The following is a 20,974-nucleotide window of genomic DNA, read 5'->3' as shown; positions in this document are numbered from 1 at the left end:
AAAAAAAAAAAACCTTAATTGGAATACATAACCAGAATACTTAAAACTGCTATAATAAATTTATATTTTTGTATGAATTTTATATGATCATATGATTATTTATATCTGAATGGGGTCACTTGTAGAGAGTAGAATCATCACCCAACTCTAAAGTCTTTCTCAGCTCCACTGATCGCTTCAGCGTCTGTCAGCTCATTGTTTTGGTTTTCCGGCCTGCGACTGCACTGCCTTGGTTCACTCACATGGTTCTCATCAGCATTGTGTTTGGCAGCAGTAGACAGCAACAGAAAAAGTAGCCTACCTGCCCAGCACTAAATAGTAGATAGACACAGTTAGCAACAAGCTGGTGAACATAGTGTAGCATTTATCAGCAAACGAGTCACATGTTTCCCTCAGGCGTTGATGGAGACCAAAACAGAGATAAAAAAGAGTGAATATTGGAGGTGGACACAGAGTGTTGCTCTGTAGCTGCTGGATGTGTAAATACACAACAGTTTGCTAACAAATTGACCACACCAACCTGTAGGTGATGATACATCAGGGTTGTGTTTTAGAGCTTGTTTCTACTGCCCTAAAGTGACCAATAAAACTATTATTTCAGGTTTCAGTATGCTAAGCTAGTTGTGCATCATTTGAGTTCTGAGTAAACCTTTATTTCTGTGGAAAGGCTGGTTATGAGGCCAGGAAGTGTCTTTGAAACTACACTGTAACAATAAGTGTATGTAAGTAGGTAATAACCAGCAATAGTTTAGTATTGTGGGTCACATTTGTAAGCCAGAATCTGTTGATATTTGACCTTGATATCAAAAGTTGCTGTTTACTCCAAAATCAAACCAGTTTTGCAACAGACATGTATGTAGACCATTTGACAGGCTGTTTGATGGCTGCTTACAGTAGCTTTTCTGCCTACAGTTGTGGTGTTAAAGTGTAATTGGACAATTGTTTACAACTCAGTAAATTACTGCGGTCAGCAGTGGTTTGACAGTGGTCCAGCAGGGGTAGATATACTGATATTCGTAATTAGGTCTTAAAATATACCTCAGGCAGAGTTGGGTTAGGGTCTGTCATTTTCCACATGAAACTGTTGCAAATATGAGGAATATGTCACGAGTACCCAGGGAGTTTTACCTGAACCTTCTCAGGCACTGTACTCCACTGCAGGGATGCAACTGGATTACATTTACTCAAACAGGAAGCAACCAATATACTTGGAGTACTGACTGATAAGATGAACTACTTTATAACGTTAACATCAATGGTATACATCTAACGCATTCACTAATTATGTGTTTGTGATAAAGTTACAGTCCAGTTTTCAAAAGAAAAAAGATGACATGCATAGCAGTTAGTAACGACAACCATGTGTTGTCCACCCCCCCACCCCACCCCCCACACCCCACACCCCACACCCCCCCAATTTCCCCCCATTTCCCATCTGTGCCCTTCAGGCCCTCACTTCAGTCACCTCCCACTTCCCTCTTCCTTCAGAACCCGTCTGTTTTTGTTTTCGAGCTCGGGCTCTTTGCACAGGAAATTGTATACATTGGGAGCATTCAGGAAGGCAGAGAGCAGCTTTCCCGTTAGCTCTGAGTTTGGGCACATGAAAAAAATGGATAAAAGAGGTCAGAAATTCCTAAAGTAGGAGAGAAACAGAAGTCAGCTGTTCTCCTCCCCTCACTTCACTTCCCTCCCCTTTACACAGTCTCAACATTTCAAAAATCCCTGCCACACCACTGCCACGAATCCAACTCTAAATGCAGAATATTTGAAAAATCTTAAAGGGAAATCAGAATAAAACCAACAACTAATGTCCCTGAGGGGATTTGCCTCTCTTGATACATGTATGCCTCCTCAGCCACAGAGAAACCAGTGAAAAGGGGAGACTGTGTGGAATGAAGGAAAAGAGGAGGAGATAAAAAAAGGAGCAGAGAGAGACTGGCTGGGGGTAAAAAAACAACAGGAAACCAACCGATTCTAATGCTGTTTCTGCAAATCTTTCAGAGATAAAACAGCGGACTGCCACGTCCCAGCCAAGCAGCAGTCACACCGGGTCTTTTCTCTGGTCATCACTGGAAATAATGACAATCTAAAGGACTTAAAGTTTAAAACGTGACGTCACTTCTGCTCTCAGCCTCCAACCGTGTGGTTAGTCAGAATGTGAGCGGATGCAGAGTTTTGGGAGCTGATTGCTGGGATTTCTATGTGGCTGCTTTTTGACCTACAAACTCAACCTTTTCCTCTGGGTCATATGGATCAATCGCTGTGTTTTCAAGGATCGTTTTGTTTTAATCATCTGGACGACTAACTGGAACCACATGAAGAATAAAGGGACTAAGCAGAAGTCCAAAAAGAAAGGAAGTGAAAATGCGTTCGGCTGTGACCTGACAGAACATCTCCAGAATTCAGGACAAGATGGTAAACTTTTTTTATTTTGCTTTCTTTGAAATCCAACACTCTTTTACAAGCAGCTATCATCAAACTACACGTGATTTGTTTCATCAGTTATGGGACCCATACTCATGTAGAACAACATTTATATGAAAATTGAGCTTTACTGGTCATTTCCTAGATTATCATGGTTATTATAACCCTTTACATGCACATTATGTGGTGAAATTAAGACAAAAAAGACAAAAAGAGCCTTTATGTAACCAATACAGGCTTTGTTCACCAGTTACATATATGAGGTTGTAGGTGTACATATGTTTTACATTTAGGAAGGCCATTCATTCACCCATTGGCTGTATTAAATGGTCATTTGTGACTTTGGGTGTGGCTCTTGCATTTTTTTGTGTTAATTTCCTACAGTGACTATAGTTCCTATGACTATTTCTGTGTCTAACAAAAGACTGGGCGGTGCTGCTGGTTAAGGATGAGAGAGAAATAATGAGACAAGAGAAAAAAGAAAAAACAAACAAAACATATAAAATATCCAAATATATGGGCAGGTTTGTTTGAGAGCTCTCTATTCTTTTGTTTAATAATCCCTTTTCCTTCTTCTGATCATCTGCCTTGATCTTTTCTTACAACCATCATCTGTGATTTATTTTGTTGTTGGAAGCACCATAATTTGTAAAATGAGAAAAAAAAAAGTGAACACAAGTCTCCCACGTGCAGAGGAATATGAATAGCTGCGTTGAGGATAACTTTAAGGATGACCTGTTTGAGTGGACACACACTAAGGAGGGGCATTCAGTGCAGGAAGTGAGGGAGGAGGTATGAGTCGTACCCCTTCGTTATGGATGTCCAGCAGACATATTGTGGACTGCCTTTTAAAGAGCAAATCAGTACCACTGGAACAAACTAACAGAGACACAATATAGATGTTAAGCTTAGATATGGAAAAAAAACATTTTATTTTGAAATATATCTTTTAGCAGAGTATTAAAGTGTAACTGATTCCATGGTGTTCTCTACACAGCTCTACTTTGGTGTGTTTACAGTTAGAGTAGGGATAGATCCCGTTTTAGCATCACAACCCTACTGAAAATCTAACACAATGTTATGTTCTGATAATGTTTGTTTACTTTCAGGTTCGTAAAATTATAGTGAAATATCTCAAATAATAATTGGTTGTTGAGAGTGATGAATTAAAAATCTGTGATGGACCTGAAAAACGTATGAAACTCAGACTTCTTGTCTCACACAGACAAAAGTGACCATGAGTTTAAAGTGCCTTGAGAATAGTTTAAAGGTGATTAGGTCAACATACAATAATGTTACTATAAAATATGTTTATAAAACCTGACAAAAAGGAGAAAGAATGCAGGGCTGTTAAAGGTTTTTGTAAAGCCACCCACTGAGCAGCAGCTGCAGTTCCAGCATTTAATGGAATATTAAACATTACAGCAGAAACAAATCACCAAATAACTTGGATCTACTGAGTCTGAGTCATATTTTAACTTGAAATGATCTTCGCAAACTATATTTTGGAGCCTCTACGAGAAGCAGAAATCTTCCCTCAGTGCAGAGACTGACAGACACTAAATGAAGGCTGCAGAGTTGTCCATCATCCAGCATCTGACCACAGGCATGTCACTGAAAGTCCAATTAAGTCAAATAGGTCAGTGTGTAAATGGAAGATTCTTGGTCTGCAGTGATTACTGAGAAACTGACCACTGACAAAAAAATTCACTTCATTTTGTGGAGGATCGATTTTACTTTTTTGGGAAGGATGATCATTTTTTTACTTAGGAATAAAAGACGTCTAGAGACATACAGACAGAACAATGTAACTACCAATAGAATAATCCATTATTGGTACATCTTGAAATAAAATAATGTATTTTCAGCAAGTAATTTCTATAAATGTAAGTTAGCATGTGGAACTGAAACACTCAAAAGATGTTAAAGAAACTATGTTTTTGATTGTTTTTATCTGTGAAAGACAGTTATGTCATATTCACTATTGATTTGCACATGTGAATACCAAGTAAATGTCTTTAAACCTGCACTGATACACAATTAATTACTGATTAATACTTTATATTATGCCCTGTTAGAGGTTAAAGGTCAATTTATTGGTCTATGCAATTTCATTTTGTTCTTTATATCTGAAGTCAACCACACTTGATAGAGATTAGTATCAAGCCAAGATAACTCAACATTTTATATCCGCTCACCTACACGAGTCTGCAGTTAAAAGGCTTCTGATCTCATGATTTTGAAAAAAAAAAGAAAGTCACAATTTAGTCACAAAACAACATCAGCTTCTCCATTAGCTCTACATTTTTTTTTTTATAATGGCCAGTGTATCCAAGCATGTGTGCATCGAAACCTGCAGAACATGATTCACATGGATCAGCTTTTTCCAAGTAGACCAATTTGCAACCAATTGTTGTTTTCAATATTAGCTAAAGGGAAGTTGTGGTCTGACTGAATCAGAGCATGTGAGTTAAGAGACACTGCTGAGCCACAGTTAAATCTGTTGAGATGTATTTTAAAAAGTGCGGCCAAAGGCAGTTGTATACAGAAGGTGATGTACTGTAGCTGAGAAAGCTGTGTAGGTCAGTGGTAACATTTCAAAAGCCGTTTTCTATTAGAGGAAATGTCGTAAGTAATACCAGCTACAAGGACTGGGTGTGTCAACCTTCCTTTGAAACAAACAAACCATTTTTAACTTCCTGTCAAAGTCCACCTACAATCAGCGGCCCTAAGGGATAGAAAAGAGCCATGGTGGAGCAAACCCATACCATGAAGTTAACCTTATGTGCATTGTTACCACTGGAACGTTACATTTAAAAGTGTTTCCTTCTTCTGCTTTTAAGATTTAAGATTTATCAAAAGAGCTGAAACAGGAGAAAATAAATGTTTTTAAGATTCTCTGACATGTTTCTCAAGAAAATAATGACTAACACACTTTATTAACTCCAGTTCCTCAGGTTCTGATGAAATGTGCAGAGTTTATTGAGAAGCATGGGATTGTGGACGGGATCTACAGACTGTCAGGGGTCACCTCAAATATCCAGCGTCTCAGGTATTCATGCAACATGTTTGTTCACAATAATGGCGTCGCAATAGCAAAAACTCAAGCTGCGTGAGGCATCAAGAACGCCAAGTCATAGAAAATATTATAGACATCAGACGATGTAATTAAAAAGAATGATTTTGGTAGCAGAACATGAGCATTTAAAATCCTGGACAACAGTGCATGTACTGTATGTATCACCTCTGTACACATTTATCTATAATTACATGTAAATATCCTGTTTGGAGCCGCTCCAGTTATTCAGTAAAAATTGATGCTACGCTAAATCAAATGCTATTATCTCAAATCATGCCCATAAAATTAGTTCCATCTAATTATTTTATCCATGCAGACTAAATAAAATGTCATGGTTTATTTAATTTACATAATATTGTTTTCTCAGACTAGGATTGAGCCTGTTTAGCATCTTTATTGCTGTTTATTTTTTCATAACAATGTCAGTCATCCAGATAGCTTTCAATACAGCAACAGTAGGTAGCAGGGGTGTTAAACAATCAAAGCATTCAGCTGTGTGTGTGTGTGTGTGTGTGTTGTGTGCGCAGGCAGGAATTCTGCTCTGAGGCGTGCCCTGACCTTACAAAGGAAGTGTACCTCCAGGACATCCACTGTGTGGGTTCCTTATGTAAGCTGTACTTCAGGGAGCTACCCAATCCTCTGCTCACATACGAGCTATACAGCAAATTCACCGTGAGTACATTCAAATCACACTTGCAGTTTCGATAAAAGGGTGAAACATCCAATGGTTTTACATCAGATTTATTCTAAATTCATGCTTTACCAACAGTAATAAGTTACAGAGAGAATGGCAACCCCAGCACTAGAAGTCAGCAAGCAGTATTTGTTCCACATGACACTTCGGTATATTTGTGTCAGCACTATACAGACCTCATGAGTGTGACCTCATCTCTCTGGCTCACTATTGATCTGCTGTTTTCATCTCTTCCCTAGAGACTACAGTACAATTAGCAGATGTCAATTGAACTGTAGGCAAAGAACATTACATATTAGAAAAATACAAAAAAGCATTCCGTCTACCACACTTTGATTTATCATCATTATCATCCTCTATTAAAAGTGGTAGTTTTGTTGCCTTATAATCATAAAAGGATGATTTATGAGACTGAGAGAAGTGTTTATGATGTGTTTTAGCTTTCATGTGTGGTATGTTTGTGTTTTATGTGGGCTAGCCTGTTGCTAGGCCGTCCTGACAAATAACAGTTTTGTTCTGTTGCGCTGTTTATCCGAGGAGCTTGATTTAAAGATGAAACAGTTTGTTTCCGGCCCTTCTGGATCACAGGGAGGTTTAAAGTATGCAGCAAAGCAAAAGCAAAAATATTAAAAGTATAATGACAACATATACAACACAACATCCTGTGCGGCCAAAATTGGGGTGACACAAAACCTACATTTAATACCAGGGAGAAACTGTATGGCCACATTTTCTGGGTGAACTGCAGATGTGAAAGACACTTTAGACAGGAGCAGGGGAGAAGGAAACAGGAATACCAAACTGTAAGACCTGGTTCATGATCTCTGTGTAGCTTTCTGTGTACCTTGACGGGCCATTTGCATACCTTGGCATTCATACTTCTCTTGCAGCTCATGCCTGAAAACTCCAGTAGTCCAGAGTTTTACGAAAAATCAGTTCCTCACGTGTCGTAATATAAAAAACAACACCATACCATTACCCTATTGTAGAACTCTCTTGTTGTCTTGGAGTGAATGAACTCATTCTTAAGTTTTTAGATGAGTTGCACACTGAATGACCCCCTCATGTTTCCATTCCCACATCCATTAGACACTTTGCTGTAGATTGTAGCCTTTTTGGATAATAGCACAAGACCGCACACGAGCACATTTGGACGACCTCACACATTACTAACAAATGCAACAGCTGTTTCGGGCCTCAATCGCATTAGTTTGACTGCACGCTCTCCAGCATGTTTGTCTACATTTGTTCAGCGGGGAGAGCTGGTGGAAGCCTGCAGGACTATGGAGAGCAACCATAGCTTTACGCTGAACTTCATCAATACATTGATTGTGAACTGGTAATGTTGGGGAAACTTTCCTCAACCATAATCATGAACCGGAATGAAATAATTAACGCAGTGCTGGCCAGGCACGGGGATCAATCATCCAAATCTGTTTATTATTTCTGCCTAGCAAATTCTTTTGATATGGACATCTGTCTGTTTTACATGCAGGGAGTTGTCTCAATCCAGGGTGATCATGAGAGACTTCTATACATTCAGAAGGTTATCAAAGAACTGCCGACCCCTCACTTCAGGTGAACTTTTTTACTTAAGCCCTATTCTCAGCTATTGTCCAACTGATGGTCCTGTTTGCTCATACTCACTAATAATGTTGTAATAAATGTGACAAGAAGTGTTTATCAACTGTCTCCAGGACTCTGGAGTACCTCACGAAGCACTTGGCCCACCTCGCCACCTTAAGCACCCAGACAAACATGCATACACGTAACCTGGCCCTGGTGTGGGCTCCAAATCTGTTAAGGTGAGTTTTGTTTCATGGATTTGCTTGAAATATTTCCTTTCATATAAAAATAATCCTTTTCTTTTTCAGTTGATGCAGAACAAAATGCAGAGATGCTTTACAAGCACAAAAATGGGATTAGGAAAGTGTTCTTACTTAAAGCTTGAATGAATTTCACTGGCTGTTTTGGGAAAATGTGCAAAAATAGGATTTCAACCTTTCTTATCTTCATCTCTTATTGTCTTAGATCTAAAAACATTGAAGCTTCATCTGGTAACGGAGACATGGCTTTCCAGGAGGTGCGGATACAACAGTCAGTGGTTGAGTTTATTTTAAACCACACAGATCAGATCTTCAGCAGTGGTTCAGTGCAAATCAAACCCAAAGAAGGTATGACATTTAAACATAAGTTTAATAATGGAGTTTTGTAGGCCTGAGAGATTTGCTAACTCACCATTGGATTATTATTATTATTATTATTATTATTAAAACTACATGTTTCAAAAACGGACTTATTCTACTTCTCCAGGACCGAGTTTGATGTGTGGGGAGAAGTACGCCACGCTGCCGATCAGTGGCCAGTGTGGGCCGATGAAACTGATGAGCCTGGAAGAAGCTCAGGCCCGCTCCTTAAGTCCGAACCATCCTGTACATAAAGAACGTCAGCGAGAGAACAGTCTCCCTGATACCAGCACTGCCACGCTCTACCACACCGTCATAGACATATCAGACAGCAAGTACGACAGATTTGAATTCAGTCTATTGAGTCGCTATGAGTATAATTTACAAACAATATGCTTGATGCTTGAGTGTTTGATGCACGTATGATGACTGTATTTATTACTGTCAGGGCAAGCTGTGGGATGGCACCGGACTTAACTATCTTTGTTTGTCTTTTAGGAGAAAGTTTTCTGGAAAATCAAAGAAGTGGAAGTCCATCTTCAACCTGGGAAGGTCTGTGGACTCAAAGGGAAAACTGAGCCGGAACGGTAGTGTGTTCATAAGAGCACAGGGGATGACAGGTAAAGTGTCAAACAGGGAAGAGGTCGCTAAGTGTATTTGTTGTTCCTGGAGTTTAAGAAAGTCCAATGTGAACATGAAGAGTTCCCAAGCCAGACAACAGAGAGACAGACTTATAACACCATGATGTAGAAGCTAGAGATCATCATTAAAGCACAACTAGGAATGGTAACTTGAAGAGTGTCTAAGATCTAATCTCCTGCACATACAGAAGGGGCTGCATGTTTTAATGTCAGGCACCTGATTGGATTATTTTAGATCAGTTCACCACCCAAGGTGATGCATGATGACTCTAAGGGATTAAGGGGTAATTCCTCGGCTAGGAAATGAGAGAAAACTAAGTTCCTCCTCACAAAAATCAGTTCCTTTTTAAGGGTTATCGATCATACATGTTATTATACACGCCACCTCCTCGGGCCTGTCAGATTATTCATATGAAACAATTTGCGAAGGAAAAATCACATTTTCATTGATCTCTGCTCAAGCCCATTTCCATATATTGAAGAATGTGTGGAAATTTGTTTCATAATACATTTCAAATTTAATTTTAATACTTCCGTAAAAGTGATTTGTTGTCCATGTTCTATGAAAGTGTAATAATATCAAGGGAACTTTTTTTCACAGAAAAGGCAGCTCTGCGTCCATCCAGAAGTATGGAGTCTTTATGCTCCTTACCAACAGGTGGGGCTAAAACCTAGATATACAGTATTTACTTGCATGAAAATTTCATTAGCATGAAAAGTGTAATTTTACAAACTTTAAGTGTTGTCTATTCCCTCATTATAAATTAGTTGTTGCATCTACAACCGTGAGCTGATTTTACACGTTTTGTTCATCATGTTATTTTTATTGCACAGATGATGACAGAACAGGAAACAACAGTCCAGCTGGTGGACCTGGCAGCATTTTTGCTCCAGATGTAAAATCCAGAACACTGGGATCTGACTCGCTCTATGACCTGAGCGAACATGACCAAAACTGGGAGTTTAAAGGGAAGAAAGATGGCGGGGCAGCAGGTGGCTGGAGCTCTAGCATGAACCAAAAGGAGTCACCAGGTGCTTCTGCACCCCCTCATAAAACACTGCCAGAGCAACTGAAGGTGTTCAAAGGTGATGACCTCAGCGGCTACAAGCCTACGTCTCCAAAAAACAGGAGGATGTTGTACTCGGGCTCCTCCCACAACAGCTCGTCTCGGCCCTCCTTCCCAGGAAGCTTCTTCCCGCTTGAGTCCTCGCCAAGGCATCAGCGGCGAGCCGTCAACATATCTGAGCCTTTTGCTGTGTCTGTACCCCTGCGTGTGTCAGCCGTTATCAGCTCTAACAGCACGCCGTGCAGAGGGCCCGTCAAGGACAAAGCAGCTAGTCTGAAACCCTGCAGAGAGACCTCAGAGCAGAGCAGCAACAGTGGAAAGAGCAACACTTTCCCCCAACTGCAACCAAAGAAGCAGGAAGGAACGGAGAAGAAAAATACAGAGGAGCTGACCTCTAGAGCACCGCCAGAGGGTGACTACATCTCCCTTTATCATATTTTAAAATGGCTTGTTCAGGTCAGACCTGATTTATGTAACCTGATTTATGTAATGAAAACTATTTCAAAACATGCTATTTCCTCAGATACAAGCAAAGAAGCTGTGCCAGAAGGTCAAGGAGGGATGAATACTTCTGAACTGGAACAGCCGTCCCTTGCAACTGCAAGAGAAGGCGAAGATGCAGTGCCACCTCCTGGGAAAGAAATGCACAAGCAGCCCATAGCTATACAACTGGTAAATCATTTGCTGTTAAAGTGTAGTTAGTAGTGCAGCCACTCGAGCAGAATTACATTTTTTTTTTTAAGATAAAGAGCTTAAAATACCAGTTAAAAAGTAAGTTAAAAAGTAAAAGTCAAATAGTAAAAGTTAAAAAGCAAAAGTCAGCAAATAAAAGTCCACATCAGTATTTGGTTAGTTTGGTTAGTGCCTTCAGATTTAACACTGGTCCATCCAATTCTCAGAAAGTCAAATTAAGATTGCCCTCTGAATCCCAATTTTCCTGCTTTAGGAGGAGAGACATTTGTTTGAATGTTGAATTGTAATTCCCAAATTTCCCAGCACCCTTATTATTTACATTTCTACAGAGCTAATGTGAGGATGAATATATTTTGGCCACATATCTATGGCTCAGACCAGCACATAGGGATGACTATGGCTGTTTGTTCTAGAAATGACAGTGGAATCATTTTTATATTTAATCCCATCCGTTTTGTTTTTGTTTATCATTTATTTCTTCTCAGCGCAAGGAATGTCCCACTGGGAAAGAGCTGTGGTCTGACTTCCACCAAGAACTGAAGATAACTGAACCTGAGATTGACCTGCTGGACGAGACTTTTAAACCAGTTTTCAGCTCCAGGAGCATTTCTGAGGGCGCAAAGTTAACGATGGATGTTAAGTCAAAGCGAAGCCGCAGCTCTCCGTCCCTTTCTTTGTTATGTAGGGAGCAGTCTTCAAATACCTCTCTGAGTGATCACGCAATCGCCACTGGATCAGGCTCGGCAAAGAAACAACCCTCTGAGTCAGATATCTTATTTTCTCTTCACAAAAACATTGATGCAATCGATGATAGAAGCAGAGAAAATGCCTGCCCTGCTGGAATGGTGGATGAGAAACAGAAAAAACTGCATCTAAAATTAAAACCCATAAGCAAAGATGAACCCACTTATACCAAGCGGTTCCAACTTGCTTTAAAGCAATCATGTTTAGATAAAGTTACAAATCCTTTGACAGCAGAGGATTCCTCAACAATCGGAGGCTTCTCAGGATCAGATCATTCAGACAAATCACAGAAACATGAAATTCCTCAAGGCGACAAAAAAGTCTCCTGTGATGGAGCAAAGAAGAGTGTGATTCCTGAGTTGGAGGTTATTCAGAGGCTTTCCGTGTGTCTGGAGGAGAGACGTAACGTGGAGCTGCCAAACCTTGACGATGAGGAGGGATGTGCAGGGAACTCGGAGGACCTGGACTTGGTGGAGCCCTGGGAGGATCTTAGCTCCACCAAGCAGTGGGTAACCAGCCCCCTCCACTCACCTGACATAGAGGAGTTGTTTAACCAGCTGTCACCCTTCAGCTCTCGTGGGGAAACTCTGAGCCCAGAGGAGGGAAAGATTTCATCTCCTTCAGTTGATAATAACAAACAATCTCCCATGAAGAGCACCGAGCGCTTCTCAGGAAGCATTCCTCAAACGTCCAGTTGCAAACCTGAAACTAAATGGATGTATTTGCCGTCTGTACCTACACGGGTCGGCGTGAGCAGCAATAACGCAACACAACCTCACACAGGAAAGTGCAGTTCAACAAAACAGAAGAATACAGTGTCATCTCATAGGTTTTACAGACAGATGTCTTACGAGGCAGCTGCTCCAGAGAAAAGAGAGGAGAACTGCTTTTACAAGCACAGGCCATATTCTCTTAATTTAGACCTGGGGTATAGATGTATCAGAGACATTTCTAATCAGCAAAACTGTAATTCCTCAGAGTTTTCATCTTGTCCGAGAGGATTACTAACCTCGTCTGGGAATGTAAACAACGGGCTGCCTTCTGAGTTGGAGTTGTTTCTGAATGATCGGCAGGCGCCTCTACGCCGAAATTCAGCCCCGGTCAGTGTGTCATCAGTGCGAACAGCCTTCATGATAAAAACATGCCAGGCCAAAGCTGTGCCTGTCATCCCTCCAAAGGTGCAGTACAGTCAGATACCTCACTCCAGACACGAGAAGGATTTTGATGCATTGAAGGAACAAGAAAAGGAATGTCCTAAAATGAGCGCAGAGAAAAGCAACGCTGCACCTCCTCAGATGATGTCAGATCTAAAGGAGGAGCTGGAGAATAAAGAGCCGGCCCCCAAACACCAAAAACACCCAAGTGTGGAGAAATCTGCTGAGTCTGTGAAGACCACATCTACTCCAGAACTGCCAGTCATAACGAGGAGACACGCTCCCAGTCTGGATGTGTTTGTAGATTGTCCCAGACCTAACAGAGGGAACCTTCTACAAAGACCGTCCTTTAGGAACAGGCAGAGGCCTCAAAGTCTCATCCTGCTCAGCCCGCCTTTTCCCATCATGGACTACCCACCGTCAGGGGACGATGGCAAGCTCCTGTCGTCCATCAAGGGCCTGAATGACGCCTCAGCGGGCAATGTCTTTTCCAAAGAGATGGCGGAGAACTTCAGGACGGCGGAAGGGATCACTCTTCAAAACAAAATGACTATTCCAAAAAGCGGACAGAGACTGGAAACATCGACCAGCTGCTTCTACCAGCCGCAGAGGAGGTCGATGATATTTGACAGCAGGAGCCACAGGCAGATTGAGTGACTGGAGGTGCAGTCAGTGATTATGAGACTGAAACAGTATATTAGGAAACCCGTTGTTAATCACAGGGTTTTGTTTGCTATGATTAAATTCGTTTCTTGAGGGACAAAGTTATAGTTGAAATACTGATTCCTTTCGCAAAAGTCATGAAGCATTTGAGAAAGATTTGGTGAAGCCATGGTGTATACAGCAGCCAATTAAGCAATAATTTTTTTCAAAATATTTGCCCTTATCAATTAATCTGCTGATTGTTTTCTTGATTTGTAGATGAATTGTTTGGTCTATAAAATATCAGGGAATAGAAAATTTAAAAGTTCTCGTCACAATTTTACAGAGCCCAAGCTAACATCTTCAAATGGTTGGTTTTGGCAAAAAAGTGGTCCAAAACCCAAACATTCAGTTTATTATCATAGAAGATGTAAAAACAGCTGATATTCACATGAGAGAAGTTGGAACCAGTGACAATCACACTTTTGCACAAAAATTGTGTTAGATTTAACTTATATCTGAGATATGGAAATAAAAGTCTTCCCTGTCATCCACAGTATGTGGTACTACACAGTCATAGTACATCACTGCCGGATCTTCTCAGAAGATTTAGATATTTAACTAATAAATTAGCTGCTGCCATTTGGCACAAAAAGAAACACTGCCAGACTTTATATAGGACATATTCAGGAAGATGGAGTGTGAAACCTTGACAAAGAAAAAGAAAAAAAAAAAGAAAGTAACAATAACTCAACACTTTACTGGGTTATTCCAGAGGTTTTAATCAGTGGTGGAAGAAGTATTCACATACTTAAGTAAAAGTAACTGTGCTAATTTAAAAATACTCGCATCGCTACATCGCAAGTAAAAGTGCAGCAATATTATCCGCACCATGTAGTAAAATGTCCCCTGTGACTGATAAATTACTGGCCGTTAATAATGATGCAGCAAAGCGTAAACAGCATTTTAATAATGTTGCTGATAGAGGAGGAGCGAGTTTTAACTCCTTAACATACAATAATTTAGCGCAGTGGTTTCCAATAAAAGCATCAGGACCCATGCAAAGGCTCACAGGACAAATCTGTGGTACAGTTCTTGAGTACATCTACTTAGTTACTTTCCATCACTGGTTTCAACCATATCTCACATTTGCTCTCTGTGAATGAAGGTTATTTGGTTGTCATGGTGACGTACCATTGAGCAATCTCCAATCACCGAGGAAGACCGTGAGATACAGCTGAAATCTCCAGAAAAAGCTAAAAATGTAAGAGTAAAATCTTAAGTTTAGGCTTTTAAACTAAACCTAAGTTTTTGATCAATTCATGAAGATTGTTTTTAAACATATCAACAGCCAAGTTCATACTGAATTTGATTACAACCTCTTCACGTAAATATTCATGTCTGAAGTGAATCTATCCCTGAACATTAAGAGCTCTTGATACAGGAAGTGTACAGTAAAAGTTAGCAAGACATAAAATGGTGAACTGAAGAACTGACAATGACACTGTTAACAGTTTAACAGCCCTGCATTTGATCATGTAGATGAGGATGTGTTTATTTATCTCAATTACTAAAGTAAACTTGATACCTATGACGCATTATACTGTATGTAGCTACTGGCTCTGTGATAAGCTGATGTCAATGTATTTTTTTAAACTAATATTTAAAAAGAAATTCCTCTTTCTGATTTAAATATATCAGAATCGTAATTAATAGTATTTACCCACAGAAGGACTTTAATGTGTCTCTTTATTTTCTGTAATTACTTTGTATTTTATGGCAGTTTTTTATTTGGTATTTTGTTTTGGGTTTTTTTGACAATAATGATGAACCAGCATTGTAGAAATGAGGAATGATGTTGTCAAAGGTAAAATCCTGGAGCTGCTCGTCTGACAATAAACTGGAGGCAGACTTTGTGCACACTGACTGTATTCAGTGAGCTTGGACCTTGATGGTGCTTTGAGTCAAAGTCAGATGATGGATGGTATCTCCAGGTTTTGTGTCTTTTCTTCGCATCTGATATAATTACCTTTTGTGCTATTTTTGGGTGAGCACCCATGTAACATAGCTGGGCTGTTAAAGGAGGTAACAGTATTTTTTAAAGATGATTTGGATGTGGTTGAAGTTGCAGTGTGTTTTATACTGTAGTCTGGGTGGATTGGATGAATGATTACACTGTTAATCAGGTAATGTTTAGATGTTAATGGAGATTTCAGTGTTTTTTATTTGTTTTGTAACTTTTGTATACTTGTTGATAGTGCAAATGATTGAACAGTTTGCATTCGTTGGAAAAACACATGAAATGAGAATTTTGAGACGAGAGTTTTGCCTTAATTGTCAGATGATGGAAGTTTGTCTGAAGTAATGTACATAAGACACTTGAGTTTTGTTACATCAAAAAGTTATGAGAATAAAAAAGTTATGAAAGTCATTTGCTCTGTAAACGAATCACTTTCATGAAAACTTACAATGCCAAGCAGTGATATTCTCACTAAATGGTAAAATGCAACTGTGTATTTATTACCCTGGGTTTAAACATGACCAACATAAGGACCAGGCGTCATTGGTCATGCAACGTCATCAGTGTAATTTGCTGTCCCAAAAGAATATTACACTTATGACAATAACCAGTTAGTCAAAATTATAAATTATAGTACTTAGAGTTATGAGAAGACTACTGAGATAGTTCCAATCAAATATGAGTTTCTTTATTGATTGCAGTGTTTTTCCCAAGTGAAGCACTCCTTTGGTTATATTGAATAACACTCTTTATAATACCACAGAATAGAAGAAGCCCAGGTTATTAATATTCCTCATATAGTCACACAAGATGTTGCTTGGCAGCACAGCAAGACGGTGAAGTGTGGCCTCTCTGTGTGGAGTTTGCATGTTCTCCTCCATATCTGTCTAATTTTAGCAATGGCCTGCATGCGCGACTGTCTGTTGGTTAGTCCAACTGTTGGTAACTGTGTAACAACTGAGGCATTTAAGATACTTGATGAAAGCACTTGTTGCCTATTTTTCCTCGGAGTGCACAGAATTTCAAAACTTCCATACAGTCCTTCAGAAAGCAGCTCAGTGAGAGGGGCAAGATAAAAGGGGCCGTGGTGCTGCTGTGTGAATGAGGAGCATTCAAGGGGCCCCCGAGAGGGATGGGGCCCTTTCCAGATCAGATGTGATTCTGCACCCGGTTGCATGTGTTGCGTGTGGGACCTATAGCAGCGTGCCTGCTTTTGCTCTTGTTTGCGATGTTTACAAAACTCATGGTATAGGCTACAGTATTGAAATATTATTTGAATCTTTAATAAAACAGGAAGTCCTACAAAGCATGGCTGTGCAGTTCATGTTGATCAACTGCCTCTGGTCTTTGCCACCAGATGACGCTCCTGCTCCACACTGCGGGATCTGAACAAGCCACTAAACTGCAGAATAAACAGACAGACTTACTGAAGACTCTCTGTGCTTCAGGTACGTGAAGTACTCCCAACTCCTCTACATACAGTGTGGCCGAGAAGTGACGGTTAACCAGTCTCTATCTGTGGACGAAAACACCACCGCCCTGTGCACCATGCCGCGGGAGGCCTATGTGTTGCGTCTCTGTGTTTGCTTGTGTACGCGTGGGTCGTGCACGCGCTATGCGTGCGTGTAGCTTCCCTTCACCGAAGACACTTGCACTTGCCTCTTTTTACTTTAAACTGCATGTTTTCTTATTGTAAAACCACAATCGCGTCCATTCACCAGCACAGGGCAGAGCAGTTCTGCTGCAGCTTGTTTCCTACTATACAGAGAGGCTGCACCACAGCACACTGATCAGGCTGCATACAGTAGGAATCACAAGTCAGGGTGCACAACACGTGTTTGCTTTAAAAAGTCAACACTAAGACAGAGTGGAAGACTTGGTGCAAGAGATAACTCTATATGCACTTAATTATTATTACATATCTTTATTTTTAAATGAAATGAAATTTTGTTTTTTGGGGTTTTTTTTACCTGGACGATAAAATATAAGACATCACCGCCTGCTTAGTTGCTTCCAACTCATATCTCAGTAACCAGAGTGGTCTCCTGTTCCCGGGTTTCAAGTCGCAGCTGAGGCCTGTTCACGTGTGGACCTGCTGCAGGTGACAGCAGTCAACGGATGGTATAGGAAAAGCCCACTGTAGGCAAATTTTATCCAAATGTCACATGCAAAATTTTGAGCAAATTCCCATTCAGAAGCATTCACTTTGGACCAGCCTTGGCGCTTGCAGAGGTTACTTCCATGTCTGCGCAGTTCATTATTTCTCGACCTTTGACACTGCTTGTGTATGGGCCGAGAATTAAAAAGGCGTATTCTCAGCGGCACACTGAAAAAGGCAAGCAGAGCACGGTGCGCGCGTTGAATATTCAATTAGAGGAGGGGGGAACTGAGGAAAACTGAAGCTGCGTGCCAGTCCTTCATCTTACATTACTGATTAGCTGTTAAACAGATTATATGCAGCTGAATGGGTTCAAATGTTGCAGCAGTAAACAGTCGCAGTTCAAGGCAATGACGAGTGGTTTCCTTCCCCGCCACTTGAGCAGGCTGAACACACTTTGTCACCACTAACAGCTCCATAATGAGACATGTTGCTGTTCCATTTTCTCCTACTTTAACCACAGCCATAAAAAAAAAAAACCCGCAAAAACCACAGAGATGAACTGAAACTGTTTCTCATGCAGGTCGAGTTGTTGGGATGAATATGTACAAGAATGTAGAAGAAAATACCTTTTATATAGACTATAGATGTAATATTAAGCTGCCTTCCCGGTGTTGATGCAAAATTAAAACATTACCATGTTCAAATCGCACAAACATGATCAGATTTCTGTATTTACATCCAAAAACTATTTCCTTCGAACAAACTGTTTAATGGCAAAAAAACTGCAAAAAGCCACCGCACATCATAAAGTCATAAATGCGAGGTTAAAAGTGCAATAAACTATTAAATGCTTATTAAAAATATCCTCTTGAAAAGTGAAAATAGTTTGCCCTTTTCCAACAACAACACATACTCTACATGTACAGGCGAGGCTGGAAGCCTGGAGCAGCCGGCACTTGCCCTTTCAAAACGCGAAAACAAACATGTTATAAACGTGCTAAAGTGTGTAAAAGTTTACAAACTACTTTGTTAAAGTTGGTAGGTTAACATTTTAGGTTTACTACACGCACTTATTAGGCGGGATAAGTTTAAAGTAGTTGAATGTGCAGTGCCACAGCAAGCCACGCGGGTCCAAAAGAGCTCTCATTGAGAAGCCACGTGTCCGTTTCCAAAGCCTCTCCAACTTAACCACCTCCTTTGTAAGACTAACCCACATCGGCAGCGTCCCTCCACATAAAGGGATTTGCAATTTCAAGATATTTCAGCTTAAATGTTTTTGACAGTTCCCTCGCTTTTACCTCGGCTTGGTTATTTTAACTGTGCCAAATGGGTCACCTTGGGTTGCTGTCTGCGCGCAAAGGGCTTTTGCGCGCATTCAGTCTGAATTTTTTCCAACTTTCCTTGACGGGGAAACCAGCTGCTGGTCGTGAAAAGACGGCTTATTAATTGTCCTTTGTCATGCAGAATTGCTTGATTTCTAAAGAAACGTACAAAGGCTCTTTTTCAGGATTCAAGTATTTTGTTTCGTGCGTATTTTCAAACCATCGAATCAGCTGCAGCGCCGCGCCGTCTACCAGACTCTCAGGTACTGACTGCCTGCTCCCTTTGTCCCCTTTTAATGCTGTTGTAAATCGTGCAGACTGATTTGTTACAAGCTGTTCTTTTAATCTGATAGATAAGAGACATGTCAAAGAAAAGCCGTAAATAAAAAATTAGCCAGAATAAAGACAAGGGCGAGTCTGCTAGATGGGCGCCTGTTGACTCAAGCGGCTCTCCAGCGTCAGGGGAGCCCTCTCCTCAGCTCCGTCAAGGTTACGTCCACAATTCCCTTTTCTTCTTTTTAAAAAGACACCGTAGTCCTTTTTGCTTCAATGAATTGATCGGCACAAAATTAAGAATAAATAAATTGAGCATTTGGAGCACCGAGCGTATAAGCTCCCCCAGGGCGCATACCCCCGGGCTATTGAATGGATAAAGGGCGCTTTGCAGAGGACGTTGTGAGCAAAATGGGGCTCTATGGTGCAATTAACAAAATAGTCTAATCCCATATCTTAACAAATGCAAATATTAGAGTTTTGTTAAAATGGTTAAGTGAACAATTAAATGAAAGTTTACAAGTGAAACTTCTCATCCAAAAAAAAAAAAGGCACACTGATGCAGATAATGTGCTGTACGCAATTTAAGAACAGTTTTTACTCCCTTTAAAAAAGTCTAGAGATACGTTTCTAAGAGGGGAAATATCATTTAAAGCCTATTCAACATAATAAATATAATTTTGAGAGCCAAAGCTTCAGTCAGAGAGCAGCTGTAGCGGTGCGTAAAATAGGCGAACAAAAGTGGAACTATATGCTAAATTCATGGTTTGGTATTTTTGGAGATGTTTGAGTTATCAGATGACATATTTTTTTAACTGCAATAAAATATCATCATACACTCTTTTAAGACTATTTAACCAGAGGAGTTTACAGAAGTATTTTGCCTCAAAGACTAAATTTATGTTTGAAAATGCCTGGTGTTTGACTTGGCATACTTTTTAATTTTGTAGTTTAAATTATGTACCATAAAAATCTAACTAAATGCTAATTCATAATTATATTTTTCTATTTTAGAGTAACATTGGCTGTGTTGGAGAGGCTCGTATTAGGTCTAAAACACACCTGGAGCTCATAAAACCGACAATAAACTTGACCACACTGGTGCGTTAACAACATGAACAATATGGGTCATGGACACCAAACTGTGTCTTTTCCTCATTTATTTTCATGTTAGATCGATATCTTAAGATATGCACACTCCTGGTGCACCATTATACACCCGCAGTGATTATTAACTCAGTCACACGAGACGGATCATTTCAGCTGGGATGGAACTTGAAAAGAGCTCCAAAGGAACCAGGCAGTGATATCTGTGCTGAGTGTCCCCCAGGGAAAGCACATAAGAGGACCCCACAACAATGTCTTTATCACCTCTGAGTGATAAAGATTATTGAGCATTTGATTTACTCCTTCAGTGCATGTATGGCCTAATGTGTTCCTTAGATACACAAGCACTTTTTGTTTGTCTGTAGTGTGCAGTGCAGTCTGGGAATAAAAAAAAAAAAATTTGTTCTTCTCAATTTCTTTTTGGCTCCTTGACCAAAAATTATGAACCTCACTCACTTTTTTTTTCTTTTTTCTCATAACCTGAACAGCAGCTTCACCTTTATATAGGAGAACATTAAAATATATATTTATATATATATTATAAACTGAGTCTTAGGTCTGAGATAACGCACTGCACATCCACACACGTTGCCACATACAGCGCAGCCGGGGGAAGTTAAAATGTGTGGAGATGTAATTCATGTTACCATTTTGACCAAAGACTATCACACCGTATTCGCCATTATCTGATTGTCTTCTCACAACATCCTCTCTATAAATTTAATGTTTAGACTACTAATACTAACCTGAGGTTACGTGCGCCACTGTGCGCACTCACTGTGCGCAAAGACCAAAATATTTAACTCACACGACAACGTTGTCTGCCG

The 20,974-nt window shown here is 40.1% G+C and overlaps 1 protein-coding gene across 1 annotated transcript; it reads left to right on the top strand.

The window, feature by feature from the left end:
- Nucleotides 1-1,754: 1,754 nt before the first annotated feature.
- On the top strand, nt 1,755-15,755 carry arhgap31 (Rho GTPase activating protein 31). The gene is made up of 12 exons (XM_056397724.1): nt 1,755-2,415; nt 5,374-5,476; nt 6,031-6,175; nt 7,693-7,775; nt 7,895-8,002; nt 8,229-8,371; nt 8,511-8,718; nt 8,882-9,003; nt 9,626-9,682; nt 9,859-10,503; nt 10,615-10,763; nt 11,270-15,755. The coding sequence occupies exons 1-12, from the start codon at nt 2,316-2,318 to the stop codon at nt 13,337-13,339; spliced, it is 3,933 nt and encodes a 1,310-aa protein (XP_056253699.1). The 5' UTR covers nt 1,755-2,315; the 3' UTR covers nt 13,340-15,755.
- Nucleotides 15,756-20,974: the final 5,219 nt, after the last annotated feature.

The sequence above is a fragment of the Seriola aureovittata genome, chromosome 15 (assembly GCF_021018895.1).
Source record: "Seriola aureovittata isolate HTS-2021-v1 ecotype China chromosome 15, ASM2101889v1, whole genome shotgun sequence".
Classification (NCBI taxonomy): domain Eukaryota; kingdom Metazoa; phylum Chordata; class Actinopteri; order Carangiformes; family Carangidae; genus Seriola; species Seriola aureovittata.
This window is presented reverse-complemented; position numbering and strand designations above follow the sequence as displayed.